This window comes from Natator depressus, chromosome 8, assembly GCF_965152275.1.
Source record: "Natator depressus isolate rNatDep1 chromosome 8, rNatDep2.hap1, whole genome shotgun sequence".
NCBI classification, from domain to species: Eukaryota; Metazoa; Chordata; order Testudines; family Cheloniidae; genus Natator; species Natator depressus.
The window spans coordinates 11601393-11625082 of record NC_134241.1 but is presented as its reverse complement, the minus strand read 5'-3'; the positions used below and the strand labels follow the sequence as shown (position 1 = coordinate 11625082).

Below are 23690 nucleotides of genomic sequence, written 5' to 3'. Positions count from 1 at the left end.
CTCTGGTTGGGTGCAGAGAAGGGAGCCGACTACGTGCATACCAGGGAGCTTAGGGCCAGATTGCGTCTCTATTCTGCCCCGCAGTTCAGTGGTGGAAAATACAGGAATTTTATTTTACTTACTTTGGTTCATTTAAAAAATGCCTATTCATAGGCTCAAGTACAAAGTTAGTCACACAATACAAACTTGAATAGCAGTTCACAGTCAGACAGACATCTAACTGCATCTGGGGCTGAAGCTATCTGTGCCCACAAAATTGTGGGTATGAAATGGGAGCTTGCTTCTAACAATCAGACCTGCAAATGTTCTTATTGGCAAGAAATTCTCTATTCCATGCTGGTATGTTTTTGGAGCACTTTGTTATTACAATATGGTGGCAATAACTCCTGGAGCCTTGTTATCACATATGGATATTATCCTGTAGGTGCTGCAAAAAAGAGAAAATAGACCTTGGCATGTGGAATTCTGACTGCAGCGGGGTAAATTCTAAGAGGCAATGGAAGCACAAGCATTTGTGCACTTTGGGGCCTGCAGATCCTCAACATACTGAATAACTTCAGAGAGAGGCAATTTTGGCATAATTAGCTCTAAAACGTTGGCAGATTCAGAATACATCATAAATCCAAGAAAAATCTAATAAAGCCAGCTGACACATCCCTAGTCAGTGGAATTTTATGTATCGTGTGACTCTGATGTGACCACTTCAGTGCCTCTCTTCACTTGTAATACCTTCATACTGCAAGAGGAAAATACTGTGCTGACATGCCTGACTAGTTTTACTGTCTCCGAAATGGAGAGAGCTTTCTGATGGAACTATGGGGACTCTGGAGGACAACTTAACTATCCAAAGCAATTTTCACTTATTTCAAATTAAAGTGCTTTGAAAGAGGAAGTATTTTACAGTTTTCTATAAAACATACAAGGTCTATGTGCAGAATTCTGCTATGGTTACAGCTATACTCCAGGAAGATAATCATGGTTTAGTCTCCACTATGGAACAGGAATCCCCAGAGATAAGGGAAATGTCTAGGGGATGCTGGTGGCATGACTGGAACCCACTTTTCTCTGGTGGTCACAAGCTGGAGGTGGCAGTTTTTGCTGGCCTCACAGAGCCCAGGCTGCCAGGATTAGGGAAGTAGATTTGTGGCTGAGAGCCACTTTTCCCTGCAGTCTCAGATACTATGCTGAGCACAGCGTGCCTGGGTTTGTGGGTCTGGTTTATACAGTAATAAGAAATACTGTAGAGTACTGTAGTCAATCAAGAATATGGGAACAGCTCACTCTATAATTTTCATGGAACAAGAACCATTAGTAACAAAGTAAGCATTATGTTTTAATGTACGTCTCCATTTTCAAGTTTGGACAAATGAGGACAGTGCAGTGAGTGTGACATGATAAAAACTGAGCAACTTGAAAGAAAAAAAGTGAAGATAAACAGCAGACATAAACAGTCATCAATTTTCCTGTCATATCCCCAAGTCATAAATTCTGTCCTAGTTGTAGTCAGTATTCATTTAGTAAACTGCATGCACTGTATTTATTTTTACAGTGTAAACACAGATGGCAGAATCAGAATTCTTTATTCACAACATATATCAACAATTTTACAGATGGCCTAATAGTACGTTTTGCAATTCATCAAACTTTATTGCCCATATGTGTGATTTACTCATATTGCTAAGTTCCGGATAACTGGGCATCAAAAATTCATAAACTGTTTGAAAGAATCACATTTATACAGATGACTTAGGTCCCGATTCAACAACGCCCGTAAGCAGATGCTTAACTTTAAGCATGTGCTCAAGTTTCATTAAGGTCAATGGGATGTAAGTATGTGCTTTGCTGAATAAGGATGGAATTGAAAATGTGTTTAAAGTTAAGCATGTGCTTCTCACATGCTTAAGTGCTTTGCTGTATTGAGGCACTAAAGAGCCTTTTAAGTACATAGATACACATGTATATAGGCATACGCTATCAATCACACGCATCAATATATGTTTGTAAATAATTAATTTTGAGTTTTTGATATCACTACCACACCACTTGACCATCACTTTAGGGTGGATTCTGTGTTGGTTTTTTTTTTTACCTCTGAACACTAAAATACTTAAACTATGTTGATGGGAGTCATGCAAGAAGAGAGACACGCATGCAAATGTTATGTTCAAATGTGTCTGTTTATGACTGATTTATACACAATATAGAATAAAACCAAACTGAAAGTCAACTAGAAATCACAATGCATGCAGACATTCTATTCATCCATTTTCAGAGATTTAAGCCTCACCTCCTGCTACGTCCAATGGCCCATTCTTTTTGCGAAGCTCAATGACCGCCTCCACAAATTCTTTGCCACCTTTCTTCTCCAAAGTGCTCCCTGAACAAAGACATATTTTAGTTTATCCGTCTGTTCCTGAGTTACTAAAGCAGACATGTGATTCATTTTGGTGGTCACATAGCCTAGATTTTTCTGCCCAAACATCTTTTTGGGGACTGCAAAGTAAGATCTAAACCTTTTGGGACTTTGGAGTTAACTAGTCATTTAAAAATAAATCCCACCAGGACCTCACATTTGTATCCTCTCTCTAACACTCATATTCTGATTTCAGTGTCAACATGTGTGGTGACATTCCTAGTTGCCTCCATACCACATAGTTCCTGGTACCGTGCTGTGTTTCATGGGCTACTTCAATGGTGACTGATGGTTCATAATTCTTCCCCTAGGATTCAGTTCCCCTTTCTTTTATAAATTGTTTTAAAGAGCAATTTGCCACAATAAGAACTTGAAACTCACCTGATCTTGATCCCTGACCCCAACAGGTGGCACCAGGAATGAAACAGTCTCGTGAGTGCAGCGGGCTGCTTTACTTGGCAACTGCCCAGCTTGTTGAGCCACCTTTAACCAAGAGGAAGAGCCTCAGAAATAAGGAGAATCTCTAAGGAACATACTCCTCCAACGAACTTCTCTAACTACTGCTAAGGAGCTGGACACTGTCGCTCTGGGAGGAAGAGAGCTGTGCAGTGTTTCAGGGCAACAAAAGGTGCGGTCTACAAAGGCAGTCCAACATGAAATGGTTTAGATCTTATTTTGCAGCTCTAGTTTCATATATTAATATAAAAATAGCCGAAGAAAACATTTCCTTAACTACTTAAGCATCCCAAATGATTTAGCACTGTGCACATTTATTATAAGATAGGCAAAGTAAAAAGTGGTATCAAAGTTTCTGATTTGTGATATTACTTTGAAAACTGATTTAAAAAAATAAATCAGAATTAGAAACTGTAATAGATTTACACATTTATTTGGTGAAGCCCATTCATTTTACTGATTAGGAGGGGAAAACTGCATTTTCTGATGGAAATGCACATATTGTATGCTCAGTGAAGCAGAGACCCTCCTACGAGATACATTTTGCTAAACAGGGCTACAATTCTAAGAGCTAACAGCACTGCAGCAGACTGCTTTTCTTTGACATCATTAGATGTCTTCCAAAATTAATATTAAAAGTTTGTTAAATAACCGTTGTCTACTGACTTTTTGACTTTGACTCTGCTTTTGTTAAATACAGCTTATTCTATTGCATTTGGATGCTAATAATTTTAGAGAATATGCATCCTATGCTCTTTCGCCATAACTGACTGACACTGGGCATTTCGTCCAAGTATGGACTGCAAGCTCAGACCCTGTAGTTCAGGGTTTAAATTGTTCACAGTAAACATCTCAACTTTACATCTAAATATCTTGGTCTAGGGTCATTTTCACAAATGAGTGCAACTTTCCTGATTACCTCTATGATATCTCAGAAGTTACCTGCACATCCATTACATATGTTCCAAATGGCACATTTTTATAGCTATAGTTGTAGAATCAGGAGGACTCCTGAATCAGAGCCAACTGGGGATAAAGGGGAGTTGCACCACCTGAGTAGAGGTGCTTGAAAGCATTATGCCTTTGAAGAACATATCTTGATAGGGCTGGAAGGATGGAGGGGGTGCCATTTGCTATTTAACAGGCCTAGCTAGCACCGCCTCTTGTGCAGCCACTCCAGAGTGTAAAGGGATGGTGGAAAATGGGCTTTCGCTCCACCCAGAAATACCCCATTTGGGGCTGTTGGTGAATTTGGCCAGAACTGGGGAACACACTGTGCATGGACCATGTACCCTCTAGCACAATCACAGAGAATCTAAAGACAGAAAAGGGATATTAGGTCACTGAGTGACAGCACTCTGCCATTATAGCATTGTTGTACATGTAATGGCATTTTGTCTGGATCAAGTTTTAATTGTGTCAAGAGATGGGGCTTCTACCCCTTCTGATGAGGATTCATTTACTGTGAAAACAAAATCTATAAAAACAATTTCTTTAAAATTATGATTTCACTTTTCATGTAACAATCCAAATACTTATCTCCTTGCAGATGTGGTGAAAAGAAAAAGTATTTCAAACAGATCAACAATAATTTCTGCATTTATTCCTAAATTAAATTTAGCCTTTTTAATTAATAGTGAAGTTTTAATTTTGCATTATACTTCACTACCTTCTTGTGCAATTATGAGCTGTGTCTAGAAAAGGGCATATTGTATTCAATCATTTTCCACTAAATTAGTAAGGTTCTTGGTGAAAGTCTTGCTTCACAGCTTCAAGGTTAGTGGCTTATTTACTCGCAGGCATAAATATGTGTTACTTCCATGAGAGTAAGGTCATTATCTCATGCTTTCCAAGCAGGCATGGGTATCAGTGTTGAAAAACAACCTAAGCAGAAATTAGGCTTGTAAAATTTTCAGGATAAACCCACAGTACATTTAAATTGTTAGACGGATGGTAAAAGTTAATAATTGGAAGCTAAGCATTTGTGCATTTTTATTCTTTCTTCCAGCAGTCAGATGTAATTAGAACATAGATGAAAGCATGATCAGTGCAGTTTTCATAGAAGTTTCTTTGTCCACTAGTTTCAAAAGCATCTCTTCAAAAGGTAAGAGACGAGTACATTAGCTAGCTGAACCTTATAGTCTTTAGAAGCATATTATTCAAATACAAAATATTCTTGTATTTTACTTTTAAGGCTTCTGTGTAATTTCCTTTAGCCAGCGAGTCTACAGCTGCACCAGCTCAGGCTGTTGTCTCTGCTACTCCAATAAGCTATGCAGAATTGGGTTTGCCTGGACATTGCTTGGAAGACAGGTCTTTTAGGAAAACCCAAGGTGTTGCAGGAAGTGCTCATCATGTGGAGACACTCTTCCCTTCAAGCCAATAATGAAACAACATCCCCGGCATTAAGGGGCACTGTGTGGACAGTGGTGATGTGGTTAAGTTCAGTGGTAAAATGAGGCTGTGATCCCTGTTGTTAGATCCTATTATAAGTTGTGACAGGGTCGGGCCAGATGGCTACAGGAGAGTAATAGAAGGCAGATATATTCGCCCCAGCTTAAGTAGGTCCCTTTTCCCCTGGGTAAGGTAACAGGGAAGGTTTTTTTTTTTTTTTTTTTTTTTTTTTTTTTTTTTTTTTTAACAGGGAAGGTTTTTTTTTTTTTTTTTTTTTTTTTTGAAACAGAAAAGAAATTTATTTGTAACAGTTACAGAAATTACAAAAAGATAAAGAAAAACTTAGCAACAAAACAACGCAATCAGAAGGTATAACACAACAGCTTTCAGGAGGGAGAGGTGTTCAGGCTAGCCCAGGCCCAGAGCGGGGGGGCTTCCTCGACACTCATGGTCTTCCACCCTCCTGAGTTACCTGGTGGCCTAGAGCGGGGGGGCTTCCTCGACACTCGTGGTCTTCCACCCCCTCGAGTTACCTAGTGCCGCGCCCAGGGTCACCGACCCTCCCTCTCCTGAGAGTGCCCGACAAGATGGGCACGGCTGCGGGGTGGGTGGCTGGGAGGGAGGGGGGCACATCCATGTATTATAAGACCCCTCCTAAATAACAATAATGATGGTATTCACAGCAGCTAACGGCTGTGGCTGGCGTCTCTCGCTCTGTCCCTCAATCAGAGGGTCAGACGGAGGGAACCGGACGGGGTCACCGAGCAGAGAACCCCGGACAGCGCCCACCGCTCCTCGAAGGTGTCAAGGGAGTCGGTGGACGCCGCCCAGAGGAACTCCGCCCGGATGCGTGAATGTACTGAGGATCGGAAAACGGCCCTACAATCGCAGGACGCCTCATGAGCCAACCTCCGCTCTCTGGTCTTATAAATGGCTGTCTTAGCCAAGGCTAGGAGGAGGCTAACCAGGAGATCCCGCGACTTGGTGGGGCCACGGATGGGGAGTGTATAGATAAAGAGGTGAGGGGAAAAATGAAGCCAAAAGCGCAAAAGAATGTTTGTGAGGAGCCGAAAAAGAGGCTGCAATCTGGCACACTCTAAATAGACGTGCGCCAGGGTTTCCCTCACATTACAGAAGGGGCAAGTCTCTGGAACGGAGGTAAAACGTGTCAAAAACACGCCCGTGCTCACGGCCCCGTGAAGGAGCCGCCAACTGATGTCCCCGACGGGCCTCGGGACCAAGGTGGAGTACAGGCTGGCCCACCGAGGTTGCTCCCCCTCCAAGGGTGGTAGGAGGTCTCGCCACTTTGTGTCGGGGCGGGACACCAGGGTGCGGGCGTGAAGGGTATGGAGCGTGAGTGTATATAAATATTGCCGTGATGCAACTTGAAAACCGACCGGTTGCAATTCATGCAGCCGGCTTGCAGTGAAAGGATGAGGGGTGTGTTGGGATCGGCAAGGTAGGGGCCCGATGGAAAGGTCCGGTGGGCCTGGGGTAAAGGATGGGCGGGGTGCGCCCTCGCGCAAGGCTCGGCTGACATAAGCCCGAGCAGCGGGGGTCAAAGCGGCCTCCACCTCCTGAAGCACGCGCCGGGGGGTGCGAAGGCTGGAGAGCCCCATGCGTCGAGCGAGCGTCAGGGGATCCAGCCAGTCCCCCCGGTCGTAGTCCAGGAGGTCCCCGACCCTCGTAACTCCCGCCAGGACCAACCTCTGGCGCACCGTGCGGAACTCCGCCGCCTGCACACGAAGTTGGGGGTTGTGTAGCAGGGGCTCCGTGAGGAGATCTGCCCCCACGATGGCCGCCACAGACCTGGTGGTTGAAAACAGTTTCCAGGTCCGGAGGAGGTCCTGGTAGAAATCCGGCAGCCCGGAGAGGTCTCGCGGAAAACCTCTCGGAGAAAGATAAAAGAGCTGCCGGTCATATCGGAGCCCATGGAAGCGGCGTAGGAAGGCGTGCGCCAATATGCTCCACGTCGAACTACCTGCACCATAAAGGAGCCTCTGCAGGGCCTGAAGGCGGAAAACGCGGACCTGAGTGTACAGACACTTCAGGCCCTGCCCTCCTTCCTTCAGGGGCAAATGAAGAACTCCAACAGGGGCCCAGTGCAATCCTGACCAAAAGAACTCCAGAATCAATCTCCGGAGGTGGGACAGGAAACCCGGGGCCGGGGCTAGGGTGTTGAGCCGGTACCAGAGCGTGGACAGGACTAGTTGGTTAAGCACCAGTGCTCTCCCCCGAAGGGAGAGACATCGGAGTAGCCTCGTCCATTTCCTGATCCGCTCAATCACGCCGCCTTCCAAATTTTGCCAGTTCTCCGGCGGAGAAGGGTGCGTGGCAGAAAGGTAAACGCCGAGATAGAGCAGAGGGCCGGCACTCCACCGGATGGTCTGAAGCGCGGGTGGGAGGGAGCTTACCTGCCGCCAGCCCCCCACCGCCAAGCCAGAGCTCTTGACCCAGTTGACTCGGGCGGAGGAGGCTGCTGAATAAATGGCTTGGCATGCCTCCACTCGCGCCAAGTCGCCCGGGTCCTGGACCACGAGGAGGACGTCATCGGCGTACGCCGACAGGACCAGCCGCAGCTCCGGCTCCCGCAGCACCAACCCCGTCAACCTCCTGCGGAGGAGACAGAGGAAAGGCTCGATCGCCAGAGCGTACAGCTGGCCTGAGAGGGGGCACCCCTGCCGCACCCCTCGCCCGAAGCTGACCGGTTCGGTCAGGGTCCAGTTGAGCCTAACCAAACACTCCGCGGAGGCGTACAGCACCCGGAGAAAACTCACAAACTGAGGTCCGAATCCAAACGCCCGCAGGGTGCTCAGGAGGTACCCATGATCCACTCTATCGAACGCCTTCTCCTGATCGAGAGACAGGAGGGCGAACGACAGACCGTCTCTCCGCCCGAGTTCCAAAAGGTCTCGGACTAGAAAGAGGTTGTCAAAAATGCTGCGACCTGGGACAGTATAGGTCTGGTCTGGGTGGATCACGTCCGCCATCACGGCCCCTAGCCGCAGCGAAATTGCTTTCGCTACGATTTTGTAATCCGTGCTAAGGAGCGAGAGGGGACGCCAATTTCGTAAGTCGCGGAGGTCCCCCTTCTTCGGCAGCAAGGCAAGCACCGCTCGCCTGCACGACAGAGGGAGGACCCCGCCCTGCAAAGACTCAGCCCAGACAGTGACTAGGTCTGGGCCGAGGATGTCCCAGAACGCGCGGTAAAACTCCACGGTCAGCCCGTCCATGCCCGGAGATTTATTGGTGGGCATGCGGCGGAGGGCTTCCGAGAACTCGGCCAGGGTGAGAGGCAGCTCTAGCCGGTCTCGGTCGCCCACGCTGACCGTGGGGAGTTCCTCCCAGAGCACCCCGCGAGCGCCAGGATCGGTCGGATCCGGGGAGAAAAGGCTTGCGTAGAAGTCACGGGCCCTCCCACACATCTCCTCCGGATCCGTGAGGGGGGTGCCGTCTTCCGCTAGAAGGCAGGTGACGTGTTTTTTGGCCCCCCTCGTTTTCTCCAAGGCATAGAAGAAGCGGGAGCCGCGATCCATCTCCTGAAGGAGGCGGATGCGGGACCGGACAAAGGCACCTCGGGCCCGGTGGTCCTCGAGGGCTCGAAGTTCCTCCCGCTTCTCCCGGCACGCTCCGCAGAGGGACGGGTCGCCGGGGCTGGCGGCCAGGCGCCTCTCCAGCTCTAAGACCTCCCGTTCCAACTGCTCTATCGCCGCATTTCTCCGTCGGCTGGCGCCCCGAGTGTAGTTGCGGCAGAAGAGCTTGGCGCGCACCTTCCCTAGATCCCACCAGCGCCGCACCGAGGGAAAGGCACGCCACTGCTCCCGCCAGGCCAGCCAAAACTCCCGGAAGGACATCACAAAGCTCTCGTCCTCCAGCAGGCTGTTATTAAAGTGCCAGTAGGCCGGCCCCGGTCCCTCCGCACGGAGGGAGACCGTGACGGTAACTAAATGATGGTCGGAAAAAGGGGCCGGCCGCACGGTGGAGGAGTGGGCCTGTGAAAGATGGAAACGGGATAGGTAAATACGGTCTAACCGAGAGCGGTGTGACCGATGGGCCTCCACCCGGACAAAGGTAAACGTGGAAGTGTCATCTGGGTGATGGTCACGCCAGACGTCCACTAGGGAGTGATAATCGACTATGTCTCGGAGAATGGTCGCGGCGGCCGGGCTCGGCTCGGCCCCCGAGCGGTCCCGCTCCTCGAGGGTAGTGTTAAAGTCCCCTCCCAGGATCAGGCACTCGTGCGAGTCTAGGGTGCCGAGAAAATCGGACACCTGCTGGTAGAATTGTGGCCGCTGTGAACTCACTTGCGGGGCATAGATATTAACAAGATTGACCACGAGCCCCTCCAGACGAACTCGGAGGTGCAACAAGTGGCCCGGTACGACCTCAGTGACCCCTAGCACCTCGGGCCGCAGGGCGGGGGAGAACAGGGTCGCCACTCCAGCTTGCCAGGTCGTGCAATGGCTGAAGTACACCCCGTCCCCCCACTCCAGCCGCCACCTATCCTCGGCGGTTGGGTCCGTGTGGGTCTCCTGCAGGAAAACCACAGAGTACCCCCCCTCCCGAAGGTAGGAGAGCACCTGGGACCTGCGGAGAGCCATCCTACAGCCCCTGGTATTCAGGGTTACAATAATGAGAGGTGTCATGCGGAGGGCCGGGGGGGTGGGGAGTTCTCATTGGTGGGGGTGCTCATGGCCCCCGGCGGGTCGCGTAGCAACCCGTGTCCCATCCCATAAGTAAGTAGCTCTTTCCGGAAGCCGCGGGCCCGCTCGTAGGCCGCAGCACCGTGCCTCCCTTGCCCTCTGCCCTCCTTCATAAGGGCCCTTGCGGCCTGAACAAGTTGATCGAAGTCCCCCCATCGCTGGAGAGCCAGCTGTGCCCTATTGCGGGCACCACGGGTGTGCTCTAAGAACTGCCGTAGTGCATGCCGCAGCTCATGGGGGGATGGGGTTACGGTTTCCGGGGTACTCCCCGATGGGGTTCTTAATACAGCCTCGAGGTCCGCTAAGGCGGGTAGGCAGGGTGCGGACCGCCGACGGGGCGTCTGACAGGCTGGGGTTAGTAAATCCATCTCGTGCCTTGGAGTGGAAGGGGATGGCAGGGGGAAAAGCGCAACTCCTAATGAGTCGCAACTAGAAAACGTAAAGACTGCTCCCTGGGGGGGGTCTGCAAAAGGCGGAAAAGAAATAACCCCAGGGGCGGCAGTAGCCTTGCAGGAGGAGGGAAATTGAACCGGGACAGGGGTGGGGACAGGGGCAGAGGTAAGGCCCTGGGCTTCAGGAGGCGAGCAGCAAAAAGAAGATGCCTCCTGAGCAGGGTCGGGGGTTAAGGGGCAAGGGAGGGGGCTCCGAGCAATGCTAGATGCTGGCTTCGGGGTGGTCGTGGCAGCCATGGCATCAGGTGGTAAACCACTTTCCGTGGGGTGCTCACCCGGAAAGGCAGTCAGGGGGAGAGAACATGGGGAAAGGGGGCCTGGGGTAAGATTACCTAAAACGAGGCTGGCCGGCAGTAAATCATCCCCTCCCTGGGTGACCGGGGTCAAATCTAGGGCCTCAATCTCTGCATACACAGAGGAGAGGCCGACTCCTACTACCCTGGGGGCCTCTCCGCTAGGGCCCGCCTCAACGGTCACGTCGGGGTTCGTAGGGAGTTCAGGTGGTATCCGATTAGAAGGGGCTTCCTCCGGGGCTTCGGAGGGGAGGGTCCCCCGCGGAGGGGGGAGTCCTCCCTCCAATGCCAGTCTATCTTCACCTCCCGACACCAGCGAATGGATCTCACTCGTGGCCGAAGCGGGAGGCTCAAGATCAGTACCTCCCTTCCTGGTCTTCCGGGGGGCTTCCGCGTCAGATGGATGCAGCGGGGCTCGAGCCCTCCGCTTGCCTCGCTTCCCCTGGACTACAGTCCAGCCCTCCATAGCGTCATCTGGGGATTGAATAGCAGGGGGCAGAGCGGGGCGCGGAGGCAAAGGTTCAGGGGTTTGGGGGGATAGCGGTGAGGGAGCAGGAGGGGCGGGGGGTTCTCCCTGGGGCGAGCCCTTTCCTGCACCTGGTAATAACTGTGCCACACTCTCCTCCAGAGGCTCTGCCGAGGTGGTTACAGCAAGAGCGGGACTCCCGTGGTCGCCCGGGCGTTGTTGGAAAGATACCTCTTGGGCCCGGACGGGGGCAGCGTTGGATCGGGTGGGAGGAGGGGTGGTTTCAGGTGCCGGGTGGCCAGGGGTGTCGGCAACGACAGGGCCGATATCCTGCCGGGTCTCGGGGGTCTCAGGTGCCCCTCTCCCCCGGGCCAAAGGGCAGTCCCTACGGACATGCCCCGCCGAGCGGCAGAGGTAGCACCGGGCCTCTCCGGTGGAATAAAAGACCCTATAGCGGGCTCCCTGGTAGGGAACTAGGAAGGACCCCTCAAGCGCCTCTCCGTCACGCACCCCCGCCGGCAGTGAAATCTGCACTTGCCGGCGGAACGAGAGGACGTGACGGAGGGCGGGGTCCTTGCAGCCTAACGGGAGAGGGCTAATAGCAGAAACAAGTTTTCCCAGGGCAGAAAGAGCGGGTAACAGGGCAACATTAGGTAAAAAGGGAGGAACGGAGGTGAGGACGAGGCGAACGCCCAGATCTTCTAGCGGTTCTAGGGGGATAAACACCCCTCCTACCACTAGGCCCTTCTCCACCGCCTCCTGGGCGGCAGTCTCCGAAGCCAGAAAGAAAACGACCTTCCCATACATCTTGGAGGCCGCCACAATGGCCATGGGTCCTACCACCTTCGCCAACGCCTGCACGTATGCTTCCACGTGGGGCGAGGCGGGCACCAGGAGGCAACGGACACCGTGCTTCCTGGTCAGGGCGGGAAGAGGGCCCCGGGCGCTAGTGATGGTAGCGGAGGTAGTGGGTGGGCGAGATGAGGAGGCGGCAGGCGAGGGGGAGCCTGCCGCCGCCCGGGCATACGTCCTGGGGGCCGGGGGAGGGACGGTCGCAGAGCTGGTGGAGGGAACAGCTGGGAGGGGTGCCACGATCGATGATGAGGCCACAGTGGTGGGGGCGGCCTCTGCCATGGAGGGCCCAGCGGCTTTAGCGGGGCCCTTTCCTTTCGGCCCGCCCCGACCCTTCCGTCGAACTGGGGGGGGGTTCCTAGAATCTAATGGGGCAAAAACCAAAGCAGCAGTAGTAATTGCCCCGGTGCCTCCCACTGCCGAGGCCCCAGCGGGGGCGGGGGCAGGGGTTCTAACAATGGAGGCGGTGGGAAAATCTTGAGGGGTGGGCAGGGGGGTAGATGGGGAAGGGACAACCAATTTCGTTGGAGGGGCCTTGCGTCTCTCCATCTCTGCCATTGTAAGCAGGGAGAGACAGGGAGACACCGGAAGAAGGGGGGGGGGGCAAAAATCGGGGTCCGGTAGTAGGGGTAAACTATGGGATAAACAATCCGGGGGGTGGGGGTTGGAGGGAGGACGACCCACCACAATTGTCCAAAGAGTCTCGTTTGGTTGGTTGTTATGTCCGGTCCGAAAGGCAAAGTCCAAAGCAAACAGCTGGATCCGAAGGCAGATGGCAGATCGCCAGCAGGGACGAGGCAGCGGGGGCCGTGATAGTCGTAGTAGTGGTGGGGGGGTTGGGGCACCGGTGGATCTGGGGGTAGCTCCCTGCTACACCCCTGTGCCGCCACAGACGCAGCTGGAACGCAGTCAACTCCCCCCCCCCGAGGGTATAATTCAAAGGAAATCCCTCAGTCTTACGGCTTCTCTCCACGATGATTTATAACTGCTCGGGCGAGTTCTCCGGCCTCTGGCATCTGTTGCAGCTGTTGGCTCTGTCCCAAGGCTCTCGGCAGCTAGGAATGTTGTAGTGATAAGAAAAAAGTCCAGGCAAAAAAACAAAACGGCTGGGTCTGGGGGCGTCCACTCCCCTCTCTGGACAGCGGGTCGGCAGTCCTCCCCCCCTCCTCTGGGGGTTTCAATTAAGCAAAAAGCAAAGTCCAAAAGCAGGCGTCTGGGGGGGGTGCTGGCGACCGGCCAGCACACTGACGCAGCTCAGAAAAGCGGAAAAAAACGAAACCAAAAAAACAAAGCGTCCGGCCCAAACGCGGGGGGGGAAACTAAGCGAAAGGAAAAGTGTGAAGAATCTGGGCCAGGGGGCTTCAGGAAAGAAAGGAAAGCAGATAGCTCAGAAGCGAGCAAAGAAACGATTCCGTCTCCTAACAGGGAAGGTTCCAGAACAATCAGGAACCTTCTGGAGACAATTAAGACAGACAGGTTGATTAGAACACCTACAGCCAATCAAGAAGCTTCTAGAATCAATTAAGGAAGGCTAATCAGGGCACTTGGGTTTAAAAAGGAGCTCACTTCAGTGTGTGGTGCATGTGTGAGGCGCTGGGAGCAAGAGGCACTAGGAGCTGAGAGTGAGAACGTGGACTGTTGGAGGACTGAGGAGTACAAGCATTATCAGACACCAGGAGGAAGGTCCTATGGTGAGAATAAAGAAGGTGTTGGGAACAGGCCATGGGGAAGTAGCCCAGGGACTTGTAGCTGTCGCACAGCTGTTCCAGGAGGCACTCTAGACAGGTGCATTCCACAGGGCCCTGGGCTGGAACCCGGAGTGGAGGGCAGGCCCAGGTTCCCCCCAAACCTCCCAACTCCTGGTCAGACACAGGAGGACTCGACCTGGACTGTGGGTTCAGAAAAACGGCCAAGCTGAGGGCCGCCGTGAAGCTCCAAGGCGAGCAAATTCACCAATAAGCGCAAGACCCACCAAGGTAGAGGAGAAACTTTGTCACAAAGGGTAGGTTGCTACTCTTAGCAGCAACCTTAATGTTCAAAGTTCCAGTTTGGATTATTCCATTCTGCCTTAAGTTTTCCAGGCAGTTTCAGTAAGATTTAATACTCTTTTGCTCCCTCCTCTGTCTACATTTCTATTCTAAAATTTGAGAAATGCTTTAAATTCATTGAGATACAAGGTGCTTATCAGGGAATTATGTGACTAAAAATATTGAGTTACACATGTGAATCTTAAGAATAAAAAATTAAACTGAACACCTTGAGTCATTCTGCCTCCCATGCATTCTCTTTGGTGTAGCATGTCTATGCAAATGTACATGAGAATACAGAGACAGCTCACGAAAGCCACAAATACAATGGGGCTGTATGTAAAATGTGACCAAATGACTGAACGTATGAGCTTAGAAATTCCAGATAGGCTACCCCCAAGATGTCAGATGTGAACACCTCACACTCGGTGAGCAGTGGGGAAACTGGATCTAAGTCAGAAATCTGAGGGGTCTTGCCCAACTTTATTCAAGTCCAGGTATTTACATAGCCAAAACAAACAATCCTGGTGTACCCTTTAATTGGGCACACATGAGCACTGCACCTCTGTTTCTTGCACTTTGCTTTTGGTTGTGCATTCTATAACTTTGCTTTTAGAAGTCAGATCTGACTATGCAAGTCAGAGCTGTCCAATGACTTTGCACTTACTCGCTTGTTTTTAAGATCAGTCAGGACTGCTGGAAGCGAGAAAGTAATGCAGATCTGCATAGCTTGGACAAGCTTGTTGCTGCTGATTGACCATGCACACACATACAAACTCTGCAGCACTGAACTTTCCATTACCTACTTCACCACCGGTGTAGAAGTCAGAGTTTGTCGGGTGAACGACAGCATCACTGTCGATCGTGGCAATGTCAGCCTGTACAACTTGCAACTACAACAGGTAAACAAATGTATATCAACCACGTTGGACAGAGACCGAGGACAGGCTCTACATTTACACATGTACCAACGTCCATGTTTTCCTACCTTTACATCTCCAAACCTTGTGCCAAGAGAGTATTCTGAGTGGTGTGTGCAAGTATGTGTAAAGAAGGGTGTGTGGAGAAGAGGAGGAGGAATGTTGAGTATGACATGGTTAAATGAACGTTTGGATGACAAGTCAGAGCAATCACATAAGATCATTTCGAAAGTTTTAAAACCAGCTAAAAACCCCATTTCACTTTGCAGAAACCTCTAATACCAGCACCCCACAGAGCATGACACTAAAATATGGTATCTGTTTAAAAAGAAATTCTGGATCATCAAGTCAAACAAAATAATTAGTTTCTCCATTTTTTGCCACCATTGCTGTCGCTTTTAAATTTGCAATTTTCATCATGTTGTCAGCTTCTAAAAAGAAAGTAACCTTCATGTCGGGAGAAAATAGTATTGTTTCAGGCAGAGGTGTCTGGTATTTGCTTTTTAAAATAGAACTGAGTATTTTTTTAAAAATCCACATTTTATCCATCTAATGAAGTTAGATTTCAAAAGTTTCTTATATTTTTAAAAATATGTGCATGATGTAACATTTTCCCTCTGGTAGTCCATTTATTTGTGTGGTTATTTTTTAAAAGAAGAGTTTTTGAACAAGTGAAGTATAAATATTATATATATACACACACACACATATACACACACACACTTATATAATTAGATGAACACTGACTTAGACTCAGCCTTCTTGTATCTTTGTCCTGGTAATTTACACATATACATTCATGTATAAAATGCAGTGAAAATGGAATTAAATTTACTGTTCCATTAAGGAAATCTGAAAAGTAATAAAAAAGAGCAGGTATACAACAGATATTAAAAATAGTTTTGCATGAAGTGCATCTAGATCAGTACTTTTTTTTAGTAGGCATACTTCTGCTGAAGGGTAATATTTTATTTGAAACAGAGTGGAAGCTATAAAAGCAATACACCGTACACTGGAATATATTTTCAAGTTTTATGCTGCTATAAAATCTGGTTTTCAACTGAATATGAAGGTGATGGAGAGGGGTAATTGAAGACTAATGAAAACATACAAACCAGTTGATTGAATTAAACATGAAATCAAGGCAGAAAGCCAATTTGGGGGATGATTTGATCATCCCTCTTTATGAATTTCTGCGTCTACTTTGAAAACAAGGGATTGCAGGTAGAATGGAGAAACTGCTTATTTTGAAAGTAACCTGACAAAGAATATTTTAATTCTTAATGAATCCACATAAGAACCCCCCCTCAAAGTAGCTAACAGTCAATTATGAGCATTATGGAAAGGAATTTAGATGACTTCTTATTTTAATTGCAATCAACTTGAAGACAATCACTAATAATTAATACACAAATATTTAGATTTGTTGCAAATCATGCTTCTTAACTGAATTCTCTAGATTCTACTTTCTTGAGCACTTAAGAATTTGAAGTTTTATTTTAATGCATGAAGTCCAGGAGAATAAATTCTGGGTTCCATAATTTTCATGTGACCATTAGTTGCGTCAACCCATTCCCCATTTACCTAGGTCATCTTTAAGGTCAATGTCAGCATTGGTAGGATTGATAATGGCCTCCACCTCAAAGCCGGCTAAATTACTGATTTCACTGTGAATAAGGTTCAGCTGAAAAGAAAAGCATGAGGTGGGAAATAACAGGACAGCTGGGAAATCGGAGAAGCTGCAGAAAAGTAAGCTTTGCAACACAGATGGAGATAGCATCACTGCAAATAAATATGCAAAATAAAGTGCAGGTCATAAAAGGGGTTATTGGTCCAACAAAGAATCAATTTCAAACACAAGACTCAAACATTGTTCTGTATATGGAAAGGAAGTCAATGTTCTTGTTAATGAGCTCTGCTCTTATACAGTGTATGTTTTATGTTCAGAATTGTTTGAAATTCCTGACATGATAAAGGATAAACTATTCCCCTTTGAACTCCTGGCTCAAAGATACTCTCACGACTTCTTATGCATCAATTTGAGCGAGGAATTCTTTAGACAGGCCAAGACTTTTAACAGAGTACATGGTGGTTTTAATGGGTCTCCCCTTCTCTGCTTAATCCATTAAGTGTGAAGATGTTTTGGAGAAAACGGGCATTTATTTCCAATGACACTGCCAATCTTAAAAAGAAGGCATGTTTCCTTTTCAGTCACAGAAGCAGACATCATGATCTGCACCTTAGTAGCTTAAATTGTCATTTGTCCAGGACTGCAGTATATTGGTAGAAGGGCTGGTGAAGTAGCATCACTAAGTAAATATAAGGCTCTGTCTATATATTTGCAGTGTTTGTGGTGCATGCTTGTGCTGCAATCCAGTGGAATAGTTTTAGGGAGGCTACTTTTTCTTTTAGTTAAATATTTTTCTGAAAATAAACCGCCTGCAGCCTGTGAACTATACCCGCACAGGGCTGTCTTTTAGACATCTCCACAGCCATCAGTATTAGGAGGATTTATCAGGGTGATAGAAATCAATTAGCACAGGCATCGGGAGATAAACCTCACATTTATATCTCAAGTTCTTTAAAAATGAAACTATCAAGTGGAATCCCAGACAATACAGTTTTAATGTCTAGCACCGTATTTTCAGCAAGGTATATAAAGTGTTCATTAAATCATAAGTCATGCTCAAATAAGAAATATACACCTTGCGCCACAACTGTGGTTCTTCAAGATGTGAGTCCCTATTGGTGCTCCACTGCCGATGCACAATGTGCCTCTTGAGCCTTGACTGGACATTTTCCATTAGCAAGGGCCATTCGGCCACCACATGAGCTTGATACAACCTTGTGCCGCGCACCGCAGTGTGCGCGGGTGAACCGCCCTCGGTTCCTTCTCTATCTGAACGCCCAACAAAGGATAATCCAAAGTTGAAGGGAAGGTGGGTCAATAGCGGAACACCCAGAGGCGGACACATCTCAAAGAACCACAGCTACTGCAAAAGGTAACCTCTTTTTTTTCTTAGAGTAGCATCTCTATGGTTGCTCCACTTCAGGTGATTCCCACGCAGCATCACCACAGAGAGGAGGGAGCTTCGGAATTGAGTCGAAGATTTAAGACAGTATAGCAGAACCAAAAACCACATCAGATCTGATGATGTTGACCAAAACAGTGTTTGGAAAAAGTAGGCACTGAGGCCCACGTAGCAGCTCTGCATATTTCAGACACTGGAATGTTGTTGACTAGAGTTGCTGAAGTTGCCTGAACTGATAGAGTGTGCTGTTCTCCACTGGGGAGGTAGAGCACCAGCTTCATCGCAGCAAGTGACAATACACACAGAGATCCAGCCTCTGTATAGATATCATGGACCCCTTGGGCCTCTCTGTGATGGAGACAAACAGTCTAGGTGATTCCTGAAATTATTTGGTCCAATCTAGATAAAAGGCCAATGCCTGCCTCACATCTAAAGTATGAAAGGAGGTCTCCTGCTGAGTTTTATGCAGTTTGGGGGAAAATACTGGTACATGAATAGATCAGTGAAGATGTGAATTGACAACACTGTAGGTGAGAATTTTGAGTGCAGCCATAGAGACACCTGGTCCTTGAAAAATACCATAAATGGAGGGTCTGCCAGCCAGGCACCAATCTCCCCAATCCTGCTAGCCAATGTGATAGTTACTAGAAAGGCTGTCTTCATAAATGAAGCAAGGAGCAGGCTGCCATAGGTTCAAATGTAGGTCACATGAGGTATCTAAGTACCAGGTTGAGATCCCAAGTAGGAGTAGGATCCCTAACCTGGGGGCAGAGGTTCCCTAAACCCTTAATAAATCTTGAGGACATAGGGTGAGCAAATATGGAAAACCCCTCTAGTGGGTGATGAAATGCTGATATCACAGTGATATGAACCCTAATAGAGCCAGTTGATAACACTGATTTCTTCAAGGCCAGCAGGTAATCCAAGATGGCTGACAGCAAAGAGAATTCAGGCACAAGATGGTGATGGTAACATTAGTGGTTGAATCTTTTCCATTTCTGAAAGGAACTAATTCGAGTTGACTCCCTTCTAATGTTTAGTCATACTTGTTGTTCTCCCATCGAGCAGGTGGATTCTAATTCTGTGAACCATCTAGAAGTCATGCTCAGAGGTGGAGAACCCCTAGGTTTGGGTGAAGCATGTGACCTGCATCCTGGGAGACCAGATGAGAGATGGTAAGAAGCCTGAACGCCAGTTGGACACATGGGTGAAACAGGGAAGGATACCAAGCCTGTCTCAACCAGGTCAGTACTATAAGGATAGTCCTGTCTTTGTCCTGTCTAATCCTGTTAATCACTCTTTGTATTAGTGGTGTTGGAGAACAGGCCCTTCATACAGAGAAGGAGAAAAGCAGCCCCCAAAGCGTGGTGACCCAGGCCTCCTTTGGAGCAGAATGGGATAATTCTTGTTTTGAATGTGGCGAATGGGTCCACCTCTGGAAGTCTCTACCTTTGGAATACCCCATGAAGGATTTGAGTCCAATGCTCATTCATAGTCCTGGGAGAAGCACATGCTGAGCATATCAACTGTGGTATTCTGGGCTTCAGAAAGCTAAAAGGCTGAGATCTGAATCTGATGGGTTATACACCAGTTCCATAACTTGATAGCTTTGGTGAACATGGAAGGAGATCTTACTCCTCCTTTGTTTGTTGATGCAGAACATTCAAGCCACACTGCCTGTCACGATCCTGATTGATTTGCCCCGATGAGTGGCAGCAACTGAAGGCAGGTGTTCCTGTTGAGTTCCAACAGGTTGACAGAGGGACCGGTTTCCTTAGGTGATCATCTGCCCTGAGTTGTGAGGGTTTGGAGGTGTGCTCCCTACCCTAAAGTGATGTGTCTGTCACAGTTACTGTTGGAGCTGGGTGGATGAAAGGGATGGCTGTACAGACATGGAGCTGATTTTTCTACCAGTCTAGAGAGTTCATTTGGAGGGGAATCATGACCTCTTTGTCCAAGCTGTCTCTGGTTGAGCAATAGATCCTTCAGAAGCAGCCCTGAAAGCAGCAAAAGGTGAAGTCTTGTTACCAAGGTGAAAGCTGACAACTGTAAACAGTTCCTTACGGTGGATCAGGGATTTCCTTGAATTGTCACGACCAGATTTGCCAAGGTTATGAATCTGCCCATGGAAAGGAAGGTTCTGGGTGCTAATGAGTCCAAGTATACCCCTATAAATTGCATTATCTGTACCAGAGCAAAGATAAGTTTTTTTTTTGTTGTTTTTGTTTTTTACATTCAGCTGGAGACCCAAGTCCTGGAAGAGAGCATGAGCTGCCTGGGTGGAGGTCAGCACTGCTTTGTAAAATTGGCCCTTGAGTAAAATTGGCCCAGCTGTTGATACAGGACAACTAAAATCGACTCTTGCCAAAGGAAAGCAGCTACTACCACTAGAACCTTTGAGAACACTCTTGTAGTTCTCGGGAACAGAGGGCAAAGGGAAGTACTTAGTATTGAAAATGCTCCTGGCCCACAGTAAAACGTGTGTATTTCTTGTGAATGGGTGAATCACTATATGAAAATAGGTGTCCTGTAGGCTGAGGACTGAAAACCAATCTCCTGCCTCTAGAGAAGGAATTATAGCTGCCAGAGTCACCATCCTTAACTTCTGAGACTTCACAAATTTGTTCAGTCATCTTAGATCTAAGATCGGTCTCCACCCTTCATCCTTGAGCATAAGAAAATACTTCCAGTAAAAACTTTTCCACCTGTGAGGGGATGGGACTTGTGCTATCGCTCCTAAATGAAGGAGAGAATGCACTTCTTGATTCAGTATAGTCTCATTAGAGGGGTCGTGAAGACGGACGGGGAAGGGAAAGACAAAGTGGCATAGCCCAATGTTATAACCTTCAGGGCCCACTTGTCTGTTGTAATATGCTGACAAGCCTGTTGGAAGTGGGAAAGGCAGTCTCCAAAAGTGGGAAGGTTAGTGAAGTTTGCAGCTTGCCAGCTAGAGGTGAGGGAGAATTAAATCCTTGACTGATCTGTCAAAATTGTTGTGATGACTGGGTACTCAGTGAAGGAGGGTGAGGAGCTCTCTTCCTCTGGAATCTTTCTCAATTTCTAGTGGGTTCGGCAGTCCAGTGAAATCCAGACAACTGGTCCAAGCATGATCTCTGAGCAGTTAGAGACCTAAAAAAATCTCTTGTTCTTAGCGGTTTATATATCCAAAGACTTCAACATGGCCCTGGAGTCCTTCAGTGTGTGTCGGGACTCATTTGTAATCCCCAAAAGCAATGGGACGTCCTCAAAAGTATTCTGATCCTCTCTTGGGAACCTCGATAGCTGGAGCCATGACACCCTGAGCCCTGTGGAGATGGATCTGGCGACAGTGTCTGTGGCATCTAAGGACCCTTGGAGAGAGGTTCTGGCTAATAACTGACCCTCCATGATGATGGCCTGAAAGCGTTCTCTATGCTCATACAGAAGATGTTCAATAAAGGCAGCAAACTTCTTGTAATTCATGAAGTCATACTTGGCCATGATCACCAGACAGTTTGAGATCTGAAATTGGAGGGTCGCAGATGAGTAAGCCTTTCATCCAAAAAAGATCTAACCTCTTCTGGTCCTTATTGTAAGTAATGTACAGTAATGCAGTTTGCCCCTCCAATTTACAACATCCACTACCAGGGAAACAGGTGAGGGAACAAAAATTCTGAGTCCCCAGGAGGAACATAATATTTCTTATCCACCTATCTACAAGTTGCAGGGATGGTGACAAGAGTTTGCCACATAGTCTTCATTGGATGGAGGAGCACTCCATTACCAGGTAGTGCAACCCGTCTGGGTGCTGCCAACTGCAAAATGTCCAGGAGTCTGTGTTGTGAGTCTTTAACCTCCTCAAGAGGTATCTGAAGGGTGTCAGACACCCTTTTCGTGAGGTCCTGGAACTGACGAAAATCACTGGCCATCAATGGTAGCGGAGGCATGATTGCCTTTTCCAGAGACAAGGCTGAAACAGGAGTTGAGGCTTCCATATCCACCCTAGTCTCCTATTGTTCAAAGGTCTCCTTGTGTTGTGGGCATGGTATAGGAGACCCCAACCTCTCAGTGCAATGAAGCTGGAGGTTTGGCAAACTATTGCCAATATGCCGCCCAAAGATCCCAGTATGGCCATTCGGGGTGGGGGACATCTAGAACAGGGGATTACACTCAGGACTGATCCCACCATTCCTGTTGTGGTTGAGGATCCTTGTCAAAGTACGGGTTCCTGCATGGAAACAGAGCAGAACCCTGCACTGATAAAGAGGAGACTGACTGAATGTCTCCATCATTCTCCTCAATGTTCTTCAGGGTGCGGGGGCAGGAGAAAAAAGTCAGAGAATCTGGTGGTACCAGGAACAATGATAATCTGGAGACCGGGATCTTGGTACCGAGAGTTGTTTGGCACCCATAAACAGTGGGGACTCCAGCTCATCTAAAACTGACAAGTACCTGGAGTAATGGAATTCCTGCAGTACCGAGTGAGTCGGTATCAATGCAACAGTTGAAGTGGACAGTACCGTTGATCTGGAGCACGTAGGTGCTAGGCCTGAAGGTGTCTGGCGCTTTGATTTTCCTGGTCCTTATGGTGCCAAGTGAGAAGGCACTGATGGTAAACCTGACGTAGACGAAGCCATTCTAGAGGAGTATTTCCTGGGCCTCCCTGTCCTTCACAGACAGTACTGGGGGCCTGCTGGAGCAATGCCTCCCTGAAGCGCTCTGGGATCTTCCAGTCCCACCAGAAGCAGAGGAAGAGTCCTTTGCCACAATGGTACCGAGCCAAGAGGTCAAGGTCCCTGACACCATAATGTGACTGGGAGATCAGGGCCTTTTGGCAGCTGACTCCTTCTGGTGGGAGACAGAGCTCCTCTTCGCGGAGACTGGGCTGAGGCCAAAGGGGTGCTAGATCTGTCCAGACATAGATGTATGGGAGGCGGCGGGAGGTGTCTTCTGACCTGACTCAGAAGCAGGTCGAAGGGAGTGCTCCATCCTCCATTTGGTCTCCGGATTCTTCTATGCTAAATTTGAGAGGTTGGTGAAAGTTACCCGTTTGGGAGATATGGGACTCTCCAAAGCAATGGATACACTTCGAGTGGCTGTCACTGACCAGGAGAGCCTCCTGGCAAGAGGCAGCATTTGAAACCTGGTGAGCCAGGCATGCCCAGCCAGGCCAAATAGGCTCCCCGGAAAAAGGGCGAAAAAACCCAAAACCCTCACTACTATCTAATTAATTCTACACTAACTAGAAACACTGAACTAACTAAAACAACTGTAGAACACGCTGAGCTTATAAAAGGTTTGTCTCAGGCCGAGGTGGTAGAGAAGGGGCTGAAGGTGGTTTGCCCATGCAACTCTACAAACCCTCGGTGTGCAGCACGAGGTAGTATAGAGTGCATGCACAGACCAATCAGATACTGCTAATGGAAAATCTCCAATCAAGGGCTCGAGAGGCACATGCACACCTGAAGTAGAGCACCCGAGGTATACTACTCGAAGAAGAATTAAGGTTACAATACCATACCAGTAAGAACATATTTGTAAAAAAGTGCTCAGTGACACACTATTAGTGCAGTTTGTTCACTACTGAGCGCAAGTTTGGGAGTCTCTAATCTATATCACAAACTACTCTGTAGTCTGGGACAATTGAACATGGAATGTCAGACTCTGCTCTTGACATACCCACCCTGGTACAGCAAGAGTCTA

The 23690-nt window shown here is 48.4% G+C and overlaps 1 protein-coding gene across 4 annotated transcripts in view; it reads right to left on the bottom strand.

Moving 5' to 3' along the window:
- Positions 1-23690, bottom strand: part of MACROH2A1 (macroH2A.1 histone) — a 77229-nt gene that overhangs the window by 8272 nt on the left and 45267 nt on the right. For 2 of the 4 annotated variants that reach the window (XM_074960432.1, XM_074960433.1), the window contains exons 6-7: positions 16561-16660; positions 2288-2377 (exon numbers count right to left, since the gene is read on the bottom strand). In XM_074960432.1, coding sequence (XP_074816533.1) covers positions 2288-2377; positions 16561-16660 — 190 coding nt within the window. Of the gene's footprint in view, positions 1-2287; positions 2378-14858; positions 14950-16560; positions 16661-23690 lie in introns of all 4 variants that reach the window. The other 2 variants (XM_074960434.1, XM_074960435.1) reach the window with 1 other exon arrangement.